This window comes from Triturus cristatus, chromosome 1_1, assembly GCF_964204655.1.
Source record: "Triturus cristatus chromosome 1_1, aTriCri1.1, whole genome shotgun sequence".
NCBI classification, from domain to species: domain Eukaryota; kingdom Metazoa; phylum Chordata; class Amphibia; order Caudata; family Salamandridae; genus Triturus; species Triturus cristatus.
The window spans coordinates 23,753,089-23,768,516 of NC_140579.1; the positions used below are offsets into that span (position 1 = coordinate 23,753,089).

A 15,428-nucleotide genomic window follows, 5' to 3' on the forward strand; every position below is an offset into this window, starting at 1 on the left:
ATGAGGCTAAGTAGAAGAAACGTCTGAGAGTCGAAAACGCGAGGGGTTAAAGATGAGAAATAAAAACGGGGAGCGTGAAGTACGTAACATTACACGTTACATTAGAACAAGCGGCCCTGCGGCCGCGAAAGTGAAAATGATCGCGATCAAACATCAAAGCGGCCTGGTAGCACTTTTTGGAGCCCTCTCAATAAGTCTCACCAGGCCAGCGCATGCGCTGGGTCAGGCGAGACCTAAACAATGATACTCTGGAGTTAGTGGCTGTTTTGAAGCCCACTAGGTAACCAGACTAGTCTGGTGCGTTGCCCTGGATTTCATCCCTGGACCGGAAACACTTGGCCACTGGATTCAAGCTAGCCTGGCTGATGACGGCTTATTAACCCGAAACCGGTCCCAGGATGCTTGTTTCCGGTCCAGGGAAGGCATGGCTTGGCAGTTCGGGCTGGACTGTTCCCATGAGGCACAGGGTCAGACTGATTTGCATATGGCCATGTCTGAACTGGGGTGGCGGAGTGAGCTAAAGAATGATGATGGATTAAACCCAGATCAGTTGACTGGGGGTGAGTGCTTGCGATGTTCAACACTCCGTCCATCATACCCTTTGGTTTTTCTCAATTGCAATACCGACATGTTTGATAACAATACAAATATTCATTTTGTTTTTTGTTTTTTAGCGATGTACACTTACTGGTATGAAATGCCAATGCTCTCTGTATTTCCGCACACCGCTTTCCCTCTTTCTGAGTAGTATAATGAATTAAATTAGGATGTTATTATAATTGAGACACTTTGGTAAATTAATTGATGTTTTTAGTAATATTTGAAATGTAGATTGAACTATCTGTACAACCATGTGTGTTATTAATAAAAATCAGAAATATGAAGTTCTACAGCTTCACCCTCTAAGCAGCGTAGCCACAAACCTAGTGCCTGACACACCCTGGGACCTTCTCTTTCCAGGAGAAGGACTTAAACCTATCTGACTTGGGAGCGCTGAGAGCGGAGCTGGATATCCCCATTCCAGACCCAGCTAAGGATAAGGAAAAGGAGGAAAAGTTGAAAAAGGAGAAGGAGGCGGTGAGTAGCTTGGCACGGGGGAATGGCTGTGCTCAGGGAGAAGCAAAGTATCCATGATAATTTTTCTTCTAGTGATGGGAGATGCATTCGAGCCAATCATAGCACCTCAAGACTTTCTTTTTCTTTTTAAAGAAAGGTGAGGAGACCGGAAAGAAGAAAGATGATGAAGATGAGAAAGGTGAGATGAAGTTAAGAATGTAAACTTCCCACCATCCATCCTGGATCCGCAAACCACTGACCACTCCTCACCCCCTGATCCTAGTTGGCAAGAACTGGTCAGACAATCTGTAGTCCGTGAGTCTTTTGGTTCAGTGACCCAAGTTGTAGGGCGTGTAGAGATAATCACCAGTGCCATGCATTAATGGTTCCATCCAGAAACCAGGGCTCATTCTCCCCTGACACCAAGGGACTGCCACAGAGGCCAATCCTGCAGTCACATCCACAAAGTCATGGTCCATAGAAGAGAGGTGACCTGGAGAAAAATGAACTAAGGGGCTGAACCTGCTCGCACCAAAGATCGCTGTTACTTAAGGCCAAGGCACTAAGATCAGCTCATACCCAGAAACTGATGGCCATGAGCCCCCCCCCCCCCCCCCCCCACTCCCCCTCCCAGCATCCCTTCCTAGGGGGAAAGGGAGATCATCTTCCTGAGGATGCGTGGGAGTGTGGTCTTAGACTGTGGTCCTAAGCAGCAGTGTGGTTTCAGTGTTTTGGTTCCTGGATGAAGCAATTGTGTCAAGGGTGATCGTTGTTTGGAAAGTTGAATCTCTCCCTGGGAGGTGTGTGAGTTTAGCATTCTGGTGGTCTCCGCTTTCGGGGTCTAAGTGATTCTGACCTTTGTGCCTGCTCCCGCGTGGCCTCGTCCACAGTGCTGTGGTGTGGGAGGCTGGGATGTGCCCTTAATGGTCATGATTCACTCCCAATCTCCACAGGTTGGACTTAGCCTTATGGGTTCAGAGAGACCTCTGGCCTCTTCGCTGAATGTTTGAAGTAGGTATGGGTCTTGTTGGCTTCCGCTTTTCTAAGGTAGTTTCAGTTTGTACTCTCCTTTCTTGGCTGTGTGAGAAGGTTCTTCCTTTTTTCATGTTCACAGCTTGGGGAAGGAAATAGAGCTGGGCAGCTGGTTTAGACACCCTATGCTATACTGTGTGTCAGGGATCCCAAGTGTAGACCAGAATGTATCCTGGGGCCTGTAGTATATCGAAGACCAGAGATGTGCACAAAGATCAGGGTGGGTTACTGGGACCAATCCTTTCTCAGTGCTGAGGGTTCTAATGTCTCTTGCATCATGTTTCATAATCCTTCACCATGCTCGATGTTGGATGAGTTGAGACCAAAGGAGGAAATAAGAGAAGAATTATGACAGTCCTAGTGAGTAGTTGATAGCAACCATAGGTGGCTGGTCATCCAGGAGGGTGTTAGAGAAGAGTAGGAAAGGGGTACAGGAAAATTAAAGACGGGTCAGGTAATATACTCTGTGATGTCTTTAAATTCCAGAATAGGTTTCAGGTAAAAAAAAAAAAAAGGGGGGTTCGGTGAAATTCAAGACACCAGACAGGCAAGATGGAGGTTCCTGCTTTGGCATTGCAGCTATTTTCGACATGGGGAACGCACTGTTGCAAGCCCTCCCATGAGTTCCATGCAATGAAAACTCGATGTAAGGGTGTTTTTAAAATACTGTGTTTTGTTCCTCTTATTTGTTTTTTGTGTCAAGCCCCTCGTTCCTGGAATTTCTCTGGTCCTTCAGCGAAGAGTGGTAAAGTTAGCAACTCGGGAAGGGTGAAAGAGGTTTCATGTGACACGTGTTACCTGAGTACATTAGTAAGCGGCCAAATTTACTCTAATGCAGAGTGGTCAAAAGTTTACCTATATGAATCCTGCATTATTGCTTTATTTTCATATTTTAGTTTAGCGGTATGAAGCCTCTAGGCAGACGTTGCACTTTAAAAATGGTTTGATGAGGTATCATACAAAGTGTGCTAAAAGCTAAACCCTAATACCGTAGAGCCGTGGTTCCCTAACACGTATCAGCATTTGTGTGCCAACTATAATAGGTTTGTAAACCTAAGTGTAATTAGACCAGAGTGATACAGATTCAACTTTGTTAAATCAAACCTACATTCAATATTGGATGGATAACCTAGACCGGATACGCATGTAATTACATAAACATGAGTGCCAGATGTCGAGTGGAAACTGTTCTTTTATACCAGTTAATGTAGCAATGGTAAATACATAAATGTGTAGAATTAAGCGGTGTAGTGGAATGTAGGTGAAATAATCTGCTCTAATCTGGCACTGTATTTAAAAATATATATATATATACTTGCTGCACATAATCTCAACCCCTTCATACTTAAACTGGAAGAGCCCCATCCACCCTGGACTCCTTTAAACCCATGATGATACATACCATAGGGGAAGCCATGCATAAGGTAAGATTGGGTTCTGCTGAAGATCCGTGCCCTTAACACATCTTTTCTTCCAAAACAAACCTACGTGGCCCCCATTTCATAGATTTGTTTAATAGATCCCTTCCCACTGCTGAATATCATGATGGCTGGAAGCGTGCATTGTTACTCCCTTTGCTGAAGAAACTCGGGGCACACCCTCTAAATGTGGCAAACTATCGCCGAGTGTCTCTACTCACTTCCAGCTAAAGTTTTTGAGAGACTGATCAACTACCGGCTAGCTTTTGATTTGGAGAAGTATAACCTGCTAGCTGTCTCTCAAACCGGGCTTGGGGAGGCCCATAGTACAGAACCTGCATTGCTGGCTGTGACTGACATCATCTGGCTAACTTTGGAGGAGGGCAAATCTGCTGGCCACATCCTCCTTGACCTCTCGGAAATCTTTGACAATGTCTCACATGCCATCTTGATAAAATGGCTGCATGAGATTGGCCTGTATTCTAATGCCCTCAGGTGGTTTTGGTCTTTCTTGTCAGGTACAACACAATCCACCCACCTTCCTCTGTTCAAGTCAGATCCTGTATCTGTTACCTGTTGCATCTCCCAAGGATCGTCCTTGAGCCTGGTGCTTTTTAACATCAATATGGTCCCATTCAGCTGCCATTGTAAGAGCCAAGAGCTTTGACATTGTATCCTACGCCGGCAATACACAATAGTATTGATTGTGGAAATGCTGAGGCTACAAAATGCGACTTTGTGGACTGTTTGACGTCAGTTGCCCGCGGACGCAGGACCACCGTTTAAAACTGGACGGCGACAAGACGGAGGTGATCCTGTTCGGGAAAGAACCAGTAGAGTCGGCCCAACCCTTACTCCCCAGGAAACCGGGTAGGAATCTGGGCATCATAGTTGACAACATGCCATCCATAATATACAGAACTTCTTCACAAGACCTTCAGCTTGCTTCCTAGTACGTGAATTGTATAAAACGAATTGTTTTCATGCTCTACACTATTCAGAACACTCCTGGTTGCATGATCTACAGTGTACTTAGTAGATCTCCTTCTCCCACCACTCTGAAGTCCTTACACTACCTACCAGTACCAGTACACTAACGTGCCTTCTTTAAGCTGCTGTCATGTCCACAAACCTCTCTATACAGTAGGACCATATTACTTGCGCAGTAGAGTATTTATGTGTAGACTAGCCAGGTCTCTCAGAGCGGCCGAGGAGGACGACCTCTTCATGCAGCGGATCCATCGGGCCAGAATGGGCAGTTGTCCCTATATTGGCCTTGCAGCTTTTCACTGTAACCCTGTTCCATGTGTCTAACATAGAGTCTCCCGCTGTTGAGGAAGCTTCTCAAAAATTGCCTTTGAAAAAATATATAATAAGTTCCTTCGCTGTTGATTATTTATCCTCTTCATGTATTACACCCTTTGGCCTGATCGACTGAATCAGGATATCCATTTGTGGATGAGTGGGCGCCATAGAAATCATAGTAACATAACTTAAGTGAAGGTAATCAAGTGAAACAAATGACTAAATCCCGTATCAAGTGGGCGAAGCGCAATAACTGCCCAAGGTTAGTGGTATATGGATAGTCAGTCTCATTGGGACTGGATAAACGACAAGACTTCTGTCGCTTAGATAATCCATTCTTCCTCGTACCCTCGGGCTCCCAAAAACATGAATACGATCTAAACAGATAGTGCTGCATGACAGTGGCACTGCCACTTCATTCTCTTTCTTCATTCTCCTAAAAGCCCGCTCATGGGTAAATATCTCCTTGTATGTAAGTGATGGCCAGGGTCTAGCATGTACATTTTATGGCCGGTGACCTTAAGACTAAGAGAGTCAGAGACAACTAACAAGATCATATTGTCAGACAAAAACAAACACTAACAAAAAATGAAAGGTATTTGACACCTAAAACAGATGCCCAGACTCTACGAGCACCATCAGAATCCGTGCAGAGACCCAGATTCCCCAGACAACCAGCAAAGGCCCAAGGAAAAAGAACATGGTCAGATGCCCAGAAACTAAACGTCACCCAGAGATCACGAACATATTCTTTACTCATTAAAATGTTATTAAAGCAGGTCAAATGCTTGGTACACTTCTACAAAATACCATCCATAAACAGCTTTTGACAGGAAACCTATTTGGTATTATTTTTTTATGAATATGTGCTGTTTATAAAATATTACAGAATAATAGTATTTTAAAAAGGGCGGAAGGGGTGACTGTGTCCCTTTAATAATAGAGCATGAGTAGTGTTCTGGGAATAAGGGTTTGTACAGAGCTCAGGGTTGGTGCATAGAGGTTGTGAAGTGTCAGGATTAAAGGCATTTACCAATCTTTCTATACGACACAGTGGTCTTATTTCGATTTTTTTTTGTACGGGTCCATGGGTTTGAACCGTGAGTAATGATGGGGTTCAGTGCTCTATATAGTGCTTTCGGTTCAAGGGGGTCACATTCTGTGCAGTACAGGGGTCTCTGCCATCCTCGTTCTGGTAGAAGGACCGTACAGTGCTCTGTATCCGGGGTGTGTGCTTTGTGTTGGGATGTAGAGGTCTGTTCAATGCCCTGTAAGGGTTCTGAAGCCTGGGCTGTGCTCAGTGTTGAGATTTTGTGCGTTGCCTAGGTACTATGCTCAGCGTTTGGTTTTATGAGCTTGCATCAGTATTGGGGCTCCAGGGTTTGTTTCTCCCTCAGAGGTAATTTTTAAAGCAACACTGATTACATTGAATTTTCTCTAATTCCTAGGTCCTCCTTGTGGACCCATTAGCTCCAACGAGAAGATCTTGACCCTGCTGAGCCGAGTAAAGCCTGAAATCCGGGAAGTAAAAGAAAAGCTGAACCTGGTGAGACTTCATAAATACACACAGAGAGACTCACAGCCTGGGGAACTGAACTTGGGGATGGATGGGAGATGACGGCCTCACCACCTGGGGAGTCTCACCGCATGTGGGGGTAGTGTTCTCTCCGTCCAAGAGGGTTTTCACAAATGGAGGTGAGGGAATACTACTTTTGCAGCCCAAAGAGGGTTTAAAGTCCATTGAGAAATTGATCTTTGCTTCACTGTTAAGGAGTAGAGAATTGTTTCCTTACTGCCTTTTTCAACCTGGGCCAACCCTTACAAACCAAACTGTAAGCGATGTCAACAAAAGTCTCTTCAGGTGAGCAACGAATCGGCAGGGAAAGGGTACTAAAATGACTGCAGAATTCTGAAAGTAAAACGCAAAACCTAGTTAACCCAGCTAACCAGGACCCGTAAATCTTGAGTTGCATTTGAGTACCCCATACAATGAAGGTAAATCACCCGCTGAACCAAGCATTTAACATAAAGATAGCTAATTATATAAATACCTCAAAGTGTGTCTGCGTGACTGACAATAAAGCTGTACGGCAAGCTGAACAGCATTACAGCGGTAGAACATCTGCCCTACCTTTAGATGACTCGGCATCACGCCTCCACCCCTAGATCTGACGCTTTCTGATTCAGGCTTGAAACTCTTGATGATTTGTTCATCCTGGTCCCCTCTGAAGAAGGCTGTGGTGAAATCAAAACCACCTGAAAGATGCACTTGACTGTAACAGCAAAGACATAAGTGTTCAATGTCTTGGCTGGAGATGGAATCGGACAACAGATACTCCATCACCTCTCCAACCATCTTTGGTTTTGCTGATAATGTTGAATTTAGCCGGAAGGTGGTCAAAGAGCAAAGAATGGTGTGGAATGTCAACAAGTGACATATATATATATGCCTATGCTATGTTATGTGGTGAATCTAGAATTCAGGAAGGCCACCAAGGAATATAAGAGTTAGGATGTGGAGCAGAGCACAGCCTGATTACCACGTTTTATATAATTATTGGAGGTCTTATTGTTTTGTTACATCACACCCAGGTATCCAGCTTCAATGGTGTATTGAGCGTTTACCTTGTGGGGAAGAATGAGGGGCTAATTGGACTGTGCTTTTCATTTCTAGTGATGCTGTTGTTAACACATGGCTTTATATCACATGGCTTTATATAGTGCTGTGGTAAGGATGTGAAAGTTACTGCAGTCAGCACAGGGAGGTTAGTGGGTCAGTAAGCAAGCGAGTCTCCAAGTAGGACCACTGTGGTCGTTTTATTGGGTCTCACCTGGCGTTAGCAGTGCGCATGCGCTGCTCTCGCCATGCGAGGGCTTCTTGGAATCAATACAGATTCCAAAGTAGTGTTTTCGCCCCGCCTGCAGTTTCATATGTGCGCATCGTATGGCGTCACGAATTATGCAAAAGACGGGGGCGGAGCTTGCGAGCTGCAAGATGGCTGCTTGAGCTCTCGGCTCTGTGAAACTGCCACGATATCCGTCATTTATCCTGAGATTGCGGCGGCTGGTAGACCCACGTTCCTGATGTGAGGGGGTCGGAAAGCACCCGGTTTAAGTTTGAGCTGTTCCGGAGGTCATAACTCCTACGCTGTGATCGCTGGTGGGAGACAAGACACTGCGGCCTGAGCCCGGAGTTGGAGCACCGGTCTGAAGTGCGACCGTGCAGCGAAGGTAAACCCGTCTGCTGTGTTCCTTGCGCTACCAGTGGAGTTGGGAGCTGCGAGTCCGAGCGAGCGCCGTTCGGAACCTGTCCGAAGGGAGTATACCGAGGGTGTACAGAGTGTGCCGACTACCCTTCAACGGCCACACTACTAGCGTGCTGTGCGACACTGCTGACCCGGACGCCACTGTGACCCCACATCTCGGATCCCGCTGGGGGAAGTGAAGCACTGCTACTAAGCTGGAGAGGCGATTCCTGACACCTGCTGGGATGTGCCGGGCTAGTGATTTGACCCGGAGAGCCTAGCGCTGGGTGTCGGCCATTTTTTGGTGTCTGTCGGATGGCGAGACGGAGACGGGCTGAGAAGTCGAGCAGCTGACTGCAGCCCTTCTACACACCTGGAGACGCGCATGTATGGCTGGCTGCGAACTGAACATAGCGCTCTTGATAGCCATGGGGAACATTTGCAGTGTGCATCACTGTATGACTTGCACAATCTGGGGGCTGCTGGGCATTCCATCTGAGGTATAGCTATGACGCTGTGGGCCCAATGGGGCTCTGGTGGATTGTCAGTGGAGTTGTTTTGGCGGGACTGAAGCCCTACAAACTAGAACTGCCCCTGAAAAAGTTGTGTTGAGACTCAGTTGGGGCAGAGCTGCGGACCTCAGTTGGCTACAGTATAAAGGAGTTGTGACAGAACCCACGTGGCCCAGTTTTCACCCTAAAGACTAGGCGGACTCTGGGGCGCGTATTGGTGCCCGTGTCACGGCGGACAGAACAGTGCAAGATGGGACAAAAACCAACCCAAGATCACGTTTGATCACAGAAAGTCAAAAGTGTGGGACACTTCGGCCGACGACGGGGATCCTTCGGCGAACCCGCTGCCTGAGGATCTAGATGGGGACATCCGCTCAATGCTAGTGGCGATGGAAAAAAAACTTACAGGGTAGCCTTTCAGGGTTGGGCACTAAAATCGACGCTCTCTCATATCACTTGGACAGGGTGTCTGAGAGATTGGACAAGCATGCGGTGCGTCTGGACATGTCCGAGGGTAGGATAACAGAGGTGGAGGAGGCCCAGACATCGATGGACTCTGACCACAAACAACTGGACAAGGTCCTCCAAATATTGCAAGACAAAGCTGAAGATTTGGAGGTGCGGTCGCGCCGCAACAACATAAGAATCACGGTGATCCCTGAAACGACTTTAACAGGCAATTTGGAGAAGTTCGTAGAGAAGCTTCTGGTCACTCCCCTGGACGCTGAGATGTTCTCTAACATGTTCATGGTGGCGCGAGCGCACCGCTCGTTGGGAACTCGCCCACCCCCTGGGGCTTCACCTAGGCCTATAATTGCGGGTCTGTTGAACTATAGGGACTCAGCGCTGGCGGCGGCCAGGACTAAGCAGACACTACAATATGAGGGGTCCAATAACTCCTCGTAGACCATTTGCCCCGTTAAAGCGCCAGATGAGGGACCAGCATATAGACTATGCAGTGCTTTACCCTGCCAGACTGCGTGTTAACAGAAATGGCCACTCGCAGATTTTTACTGAGCCTAAGACATTGCAAAGAGCTTTGAAGGAATGGGCAAAGGAGAAACGTGCTAGCCCTGAGAGGGAAATCTTGGAAGGAGCGGTCGGAGGCAGCCTGGATGACCAAGACTGAGACTTTACCTGACTAGGGCGCCATGCAGCGGATCACAAGGCGTAGTGAGCTGAGATCGGGTTGACAATGGGGGGGGGGGAGATCTTGCTTGTGAACTGAACCGTTATTGTGAGAATGTTTACACATAACTGCTGCTTTCTGTTACAGCCAAAAGTTATCACGTCTACTTACTGGGGGAAGGGGGGATATCGTAGGCTCCGTTGCATTGCAGATTGGATTGAGCTGTGGGGGTAGCACCTGCTGCAGCGATAGGTTTGTTCCGGGCGGTGGAACGGAGTTGGTGCTGTGAATGACTGACACACATGCACGTACCATGCTTGCAACATCTGCCCTCGTGTGAATCACGCTGTTTGAGTTCCGTATGGGGGTGGGGGGTTGGGAAGCTGAGGTTTGTATAATTTGATTTGCATTTGTGTTATTGTTAATTGTTGGCGGAAGGCAGGGAGGGGCTTGTCGATCAGGCAAAGTTGGGTGTTGCGTGGGTGGGGGGTGGGAAGGTAATGAGACTCGCAATATGTATTCCAGATGATATTCCACTGTACGTAGACTCACACTACAAAAGCAGGTTGAAGATAGTGCGGGACGTTCTGCTGCCACATGTTGCACTACACTATGACAGAGACTGGTAGGAAACGTAGGGACACTGGCCTTGACACCGTGAGCATGCTCACATGGAACGTGCGTGGCCTTAATGACCACAGAAAAACACATACGGTCTTAAGGTATTTATCAAGGCACAACATCGACACCGCACTTTTGCAGGAAACGCACCTTCCCCTCGACAGCCCTATGCTACGTATACGGGGGCTCCATGGCAACATTCATGCAGCGGGATTTACCACTCATGCACGGGGTTCTTGACGTGGGTGAACCCCAAGGCGGCTCTGACATGGGAACCTTTAGAGACAGATGTGTCTGGTAGGTTTGTCATTACTAGATGCAGAGGGAAGGGTTTGGATTTCCTTTTGGTTAATGTCTACGGCCCGAGTTACGACAGCCCGGACTTTTACAGACAGATGGCCGATATTGTCAACCTGCATTCTGATGGCCAACAACTCTGGGGTGGAGACTTTAACTTAGTTAGAGACCCAACACTGGACAGATCGGATGGCCCAGAAAGGCGCCCTTTGGCGACAGCTCATGCGCTGGAAAGCGATCTAGTACGTTTATATATGTGTGATGTATGGTACCACCGTTATTCAGCTAAAGGGGTTTCACGAATTATTCTGCATATTATGATATACACACTAGAATTGACTATCGGTTTACTGATAGGCGACTGACTGCGCACCTTAGTGACTGTAAAATACTCCCTCGTACATACTCTGACCACTCCCCGCTGTTGCTGGTTATTGACGCCCCAAAACCACGTATCCCTCCTTTCACTTGGAGATTTCCGCATTATTCATTGCTAGATGCTGTCTTCCGGGAAGAAATGACCCAAGCCATCAAAACATTTATTGACAAAAATGTGGGGTGAGTTGACAGCTTTCAAACTGTCTGGGAAGAGTTTAAGGTCTATATAAGAGGGGTTGCCATGTCCAAGCCTTGCGGAAGTACTTAGATCGCTTCACACACACCTAGCGGACTTAGAGAAGAAGCTTGTGTCCCTAGAAGCGGCTCAACAAGCCGGAAATGACAACACTGTCACACAGGAAATCAAACAAACACTGGAGGAGTATCATGAAACGGCCGACACTGAGGTCAAACACCTTGGCAAGTACGCCACGGCCCGAGTGTATGGAGAAGGGGAGCGACCGGGGGCGGTTCGTGCTCGGCCGCTAAAACAACGTAAAGATAAGTCGGTAGTACCTGGGCTCACAACTGCAGACGGGGACACCCTATCGGAGGAAACGGACGTAGCGGACAGATTCCGACAATACTACTCTGACCTATATTTCTCTCTCGGCTGCGGTTCGGAGGAACACATATTAGACTATCTCGAACATATCAAGCTGCCATGGCTGACGAACACCCATCGAGAGTTTTTGATGCGCCCAATTGAACGTCAGGAAATACTTCTTGCCGTATCGAAAATGAGAGCGGGAAGGGCTCCTGGAGGGGATGGGCTGACGGTGACCTTCTATAAGACTTTTTTAGAGCTATTACTGCCACATTTAACTGCTCTCTTCGAGGACATGTGTGTCACTAGTACGATGCCGCCCTCCATGAGAGAAGCGATTATAGTAGCGATCCTGAAGCCGGGTAAATCACCTGAAGATTGTGCATCGTACCGTCCTCTCTCTCTACTGAATGTAGATACAAAAATATTTGCAAAGATATTGGCGAACCGATTGGTACCGCTGGTACCCACTTTAGTGGGTTTTGTATCAGGCAGAAACCTGACTTATAATCTCCAAACAGTGTTCGCAGCCTTACAACATACCAGACAGGAGATCCCCGCTGTCGCCGTCTTTTTAAGTATGGAAAAGGCGTTTGACTCCGTTGAGTGGCCCTTTCTCAGACAAGTACTACTTAGGATGGGCGTTGGACAGGTATTTATACAGCTGATTGGGGTTTTGTATGACTCTCCCATGGCCAGAAGCGAGATTGGCAACTTGGTTACGGACCCTATCCACATTTCCAGGGGCACTAGACAGGGCTGACCCTGTCCCCCATTCTATATGCTCTGGTCTCTGAGCCCCTGACCTGTGCGCTTAGGGAATACCACAGCCACAGAGGTATCCGGTTCCCCAGCTACGAGCTGATAGTATCCACCTACGCGGACGACACATTACTGTATATCCGGCACCCTGATAGTAACCTATCCCCAGTGCTCCGGGAGTTGGTACTTTTTGGATGTCTGTCGGGACGGCGTGTTAATTGGACTAAATCTATTATTTTTCCCCTAACACCGGCTACGGTGGCCGTTGAGCCAGAATATCCGCTGCAGTGGACCGCGGAAGCGGTGAGATATTTGGGAATTCGGTTGCACACTGACTCGGAGGTTGTGTTCTGGGAAAATTATTGGGTTGCGATTAGCAAACTAGAGGACGATATAGCCAGATGGGTCCAACTACCACTGTCTTTGCTGGGTAGGGTCTCCATTATGAAAATGATTGTTCTGCCACGACTCCTGTTCCTCTTTCTGAATATTCCCATGGTCTTGCCCCGGGTATTCTTTCAGAGACTCGCGTCCCTTATGGTCCACTTGGCATGGGCGGGTAAACAGCCGTGTGTCAAGTGGAAGATTCTTGCACTCCCGTAGGACTGGGTGCCCCGGATCTTGAACTATATTATAGAGCCGCTTAAGGAGCACAGGCGTACTATTGGATTCATGGACCCTTTGACATACCACATCTCCACATAGAGGCGGTTGTGGCTGCTCCTCTGCCGTCTTTGATGTTTACACCCCCGGATAGGCGTACGGGTATTCTCGATTCATTTAACTCCATTACTCACGCTTGGCACTCTTTATTACAACAGCAAGTTGGAGCTATTTTGTATTCTCCTGTGGCCCGGCTGGACTGGTGCCGGTGTTTACCTCCGTGCAAAGATAAAGGGGTTACGATCACGATGAGCACTCTTGGAGCACTGACAATAGGGGATCTCTTCACTGACGGCGTAGCTAAGGGCTGGGGAGATATGGGATCTAGCGATGAGACACCGACACCGTTGATGCGCTTCCAATTTCATAGGGTGTGGCATGCACTCCTTGGGGTCCTAGGAGAGGACATGTCGGAGCTTCCAGCATTGACTAGCCTTATCGCAGCTAAGTCGCCTCTCAAGATCGTATCAAGGGTTTACGAGGTTACGATGTCTAATAGACGTCATCAATACACAAAGGCCCGACTGGCCTGGCAGCGCGACTTACAAAAGGACATAACGGACAACATATGGACATATTGCTGCACTAGCACAAAGCGCATATCCCTGAACGGGAGACATATATTAATACATTTTACATTTTTGAACAGGGTTTATTACACCCCAGAGCGCTTACATAGATATGGACTGTGAGATTAATCCACATGCGACAGGTGTAATGCTCAGGCCGCTGATTTTTTTTTCACCTGGCATCAATCAATCAATCAATCAGTGACACTTATAAAGCGCGCTACATACCCGTAGGGTCTCAAGGCGCTGGGGGGGGGGGGGGTGCCGCTACTGCTCGAATAGCCAGGTCTTCAGCTTCTTCCTGAAGGAGAGGTGGTCTTGGGTCAGGCGCAGGTCGGTCGGGAGGGAGTTCCAGGTCTTGGCGGCCAGGTAGGAGAAGGACCTTCCTCCTGTAGTCGCTCTTCGGATGCGGGGGACGGCGGCGAGGGCGTGGTTGGCTGATCGGAGGTGGCGTGTGGGAGCGTAGAAGTTGACTCGGCTGTTGAGGTAGCTCGGGCCTTGGTCGTGTAGGGCTTTGTGTGCGTGGGTGAGGAGGCGGAAGGTGATTCTCTTGTTGACGGGGAGCCAGTGAAGGTCTCTCAGATGTCCGGAGATGTGGCTGGATCGTGGGATGTCGAGGATGAGTCTGGCTGAGGCGTTCTGGATCCGCTGGAGTCTCTTCTGGAGCTTGGCGGTGGTACCGGCGTAGAGGGCGTTACCGTAGTCCAGTCGGCTGGTGACGAGGGCCTGGGTGACGGTCTTCCTGGTCTCTGTGGGGATCCACCAGAAGATCTTCCGTAGTATGCGTAGGATGTTGAAGCACGCCGAGGAGACGTTGTTGACCTGCCTGGTCATGGAGAGGGAGGAGTCCAGGATGAAGCCCAGGTTACGTGCATGGTCTGTCGGTTTGGGTGCGGTGCCCAGGGCGGGAGGCCACCAGGAGTCGTCCCAGGCGGAGGGTGAGGAGCCCAGGATGAGGACCTCCGTCTTGTCCGAGTTCAGTTTCAGGCGGCTGGTCGTCATCCACTCGGCTACCTCTTTCATCCCTTCGTGCAGGTTGGCTCTGGCGGCGGCGGGGTTGTTGGTCAGGGAGAGGATCAGCTGGGTGTCGTCGGCGTAGGAGATTATGCTGAGGTTGTGTTTGCGTACGATGGCCGCGAGGGGGCTCATGTAGACGTTGAAGAGGGTGGGGCTCAGAGATGATCCTTGGGGGACGCCGCAGATGACTTCGGAGGCCTCTGACTTGTACGGTGGTAGGCGGACTCTCTGTGTTCTTCCGTCGAGGAAGGAGATGATCCATTCCAGCGCCTTGTCCTTGATTCCGATGTTGCTGAGGCGCCGTACTAGGGTGCGGTGGCAGACCGTGTCGAAAGCCGCGGAGAGGTCTAGGAGGATGAGGGCCGCTGTTTCTCCATTGTCCATCAGGGCTCGGATGTCATCGGTGGCGGCGATGAGGGCGGTCTCGGTGCTGTGTTTGGCTCGGAAGCCGGACTGTGAGGGGTCGAGGGATCCGTTCGTCTCGAGGAAGGCCGCCATCTGCTTGTTGACTGTCTTCTCGATGACTTTGGCTGGAAACGGGAGAAGCGAGATGGGGCGGTAGTTCTTGAGGTCGGTGGGGTCCGCTGTTGGTTTCTTGAGTAGAGCGCTGAGTTCGGCGTGTTTCCAGCTCTCGGGGAAGGTGGCGGTGTCGAAGGATGTGTTGATGATGTCTCGCAGGTGGGGTGCGATGACAGCGTCGGCCTTGTTGAAGACGTGGTGAGGGCAGGGGTCGGTCGGTGATCCGGAGTGGATGGAGTTCATCGTGCTGATGGTGTCTTCGGTGCTGATCGGGGTCCAGGCGTGGAGGGTGGTGGTGGGTGGGGGTGGTTGGACGGTCATGGTGTGCGTTGGTTGGTTGTTGAAGCTACTGTGTATG

General features: G+C 49.0%; 1 protein-coding gene across 1 annotated transcript in view; it reads left to right on the forward strand.

The window, feature by feature from the left end:
- Nucleotides 1–15,428, forward strand: part of LOC146869199 (proteasome activator complex subunit 1-like) — a 120,994-nt gene that overhangs the window by 29,933 nt on the left and 75,633 nt on the right. Inside the window, exons 4-6 of the mRNA XM_085643135.1 lie at nucleotides 961–1,077; nucleotides 1,210–1,255; nucleotides 6,260–6,357. Coding sequence (XP_085499261.1) covers nucleotides 961–1,077; nucleotides 1,210–1,255; nucleotides 6,260–6,357 — 261 coding nt within the window. The remainder of the gene's footprint in view (nucleotides 1–960; nucleotides 1,078–1,209; nucleotides 1,256–6,259; nucleotides 6,358–15,428) is intronic.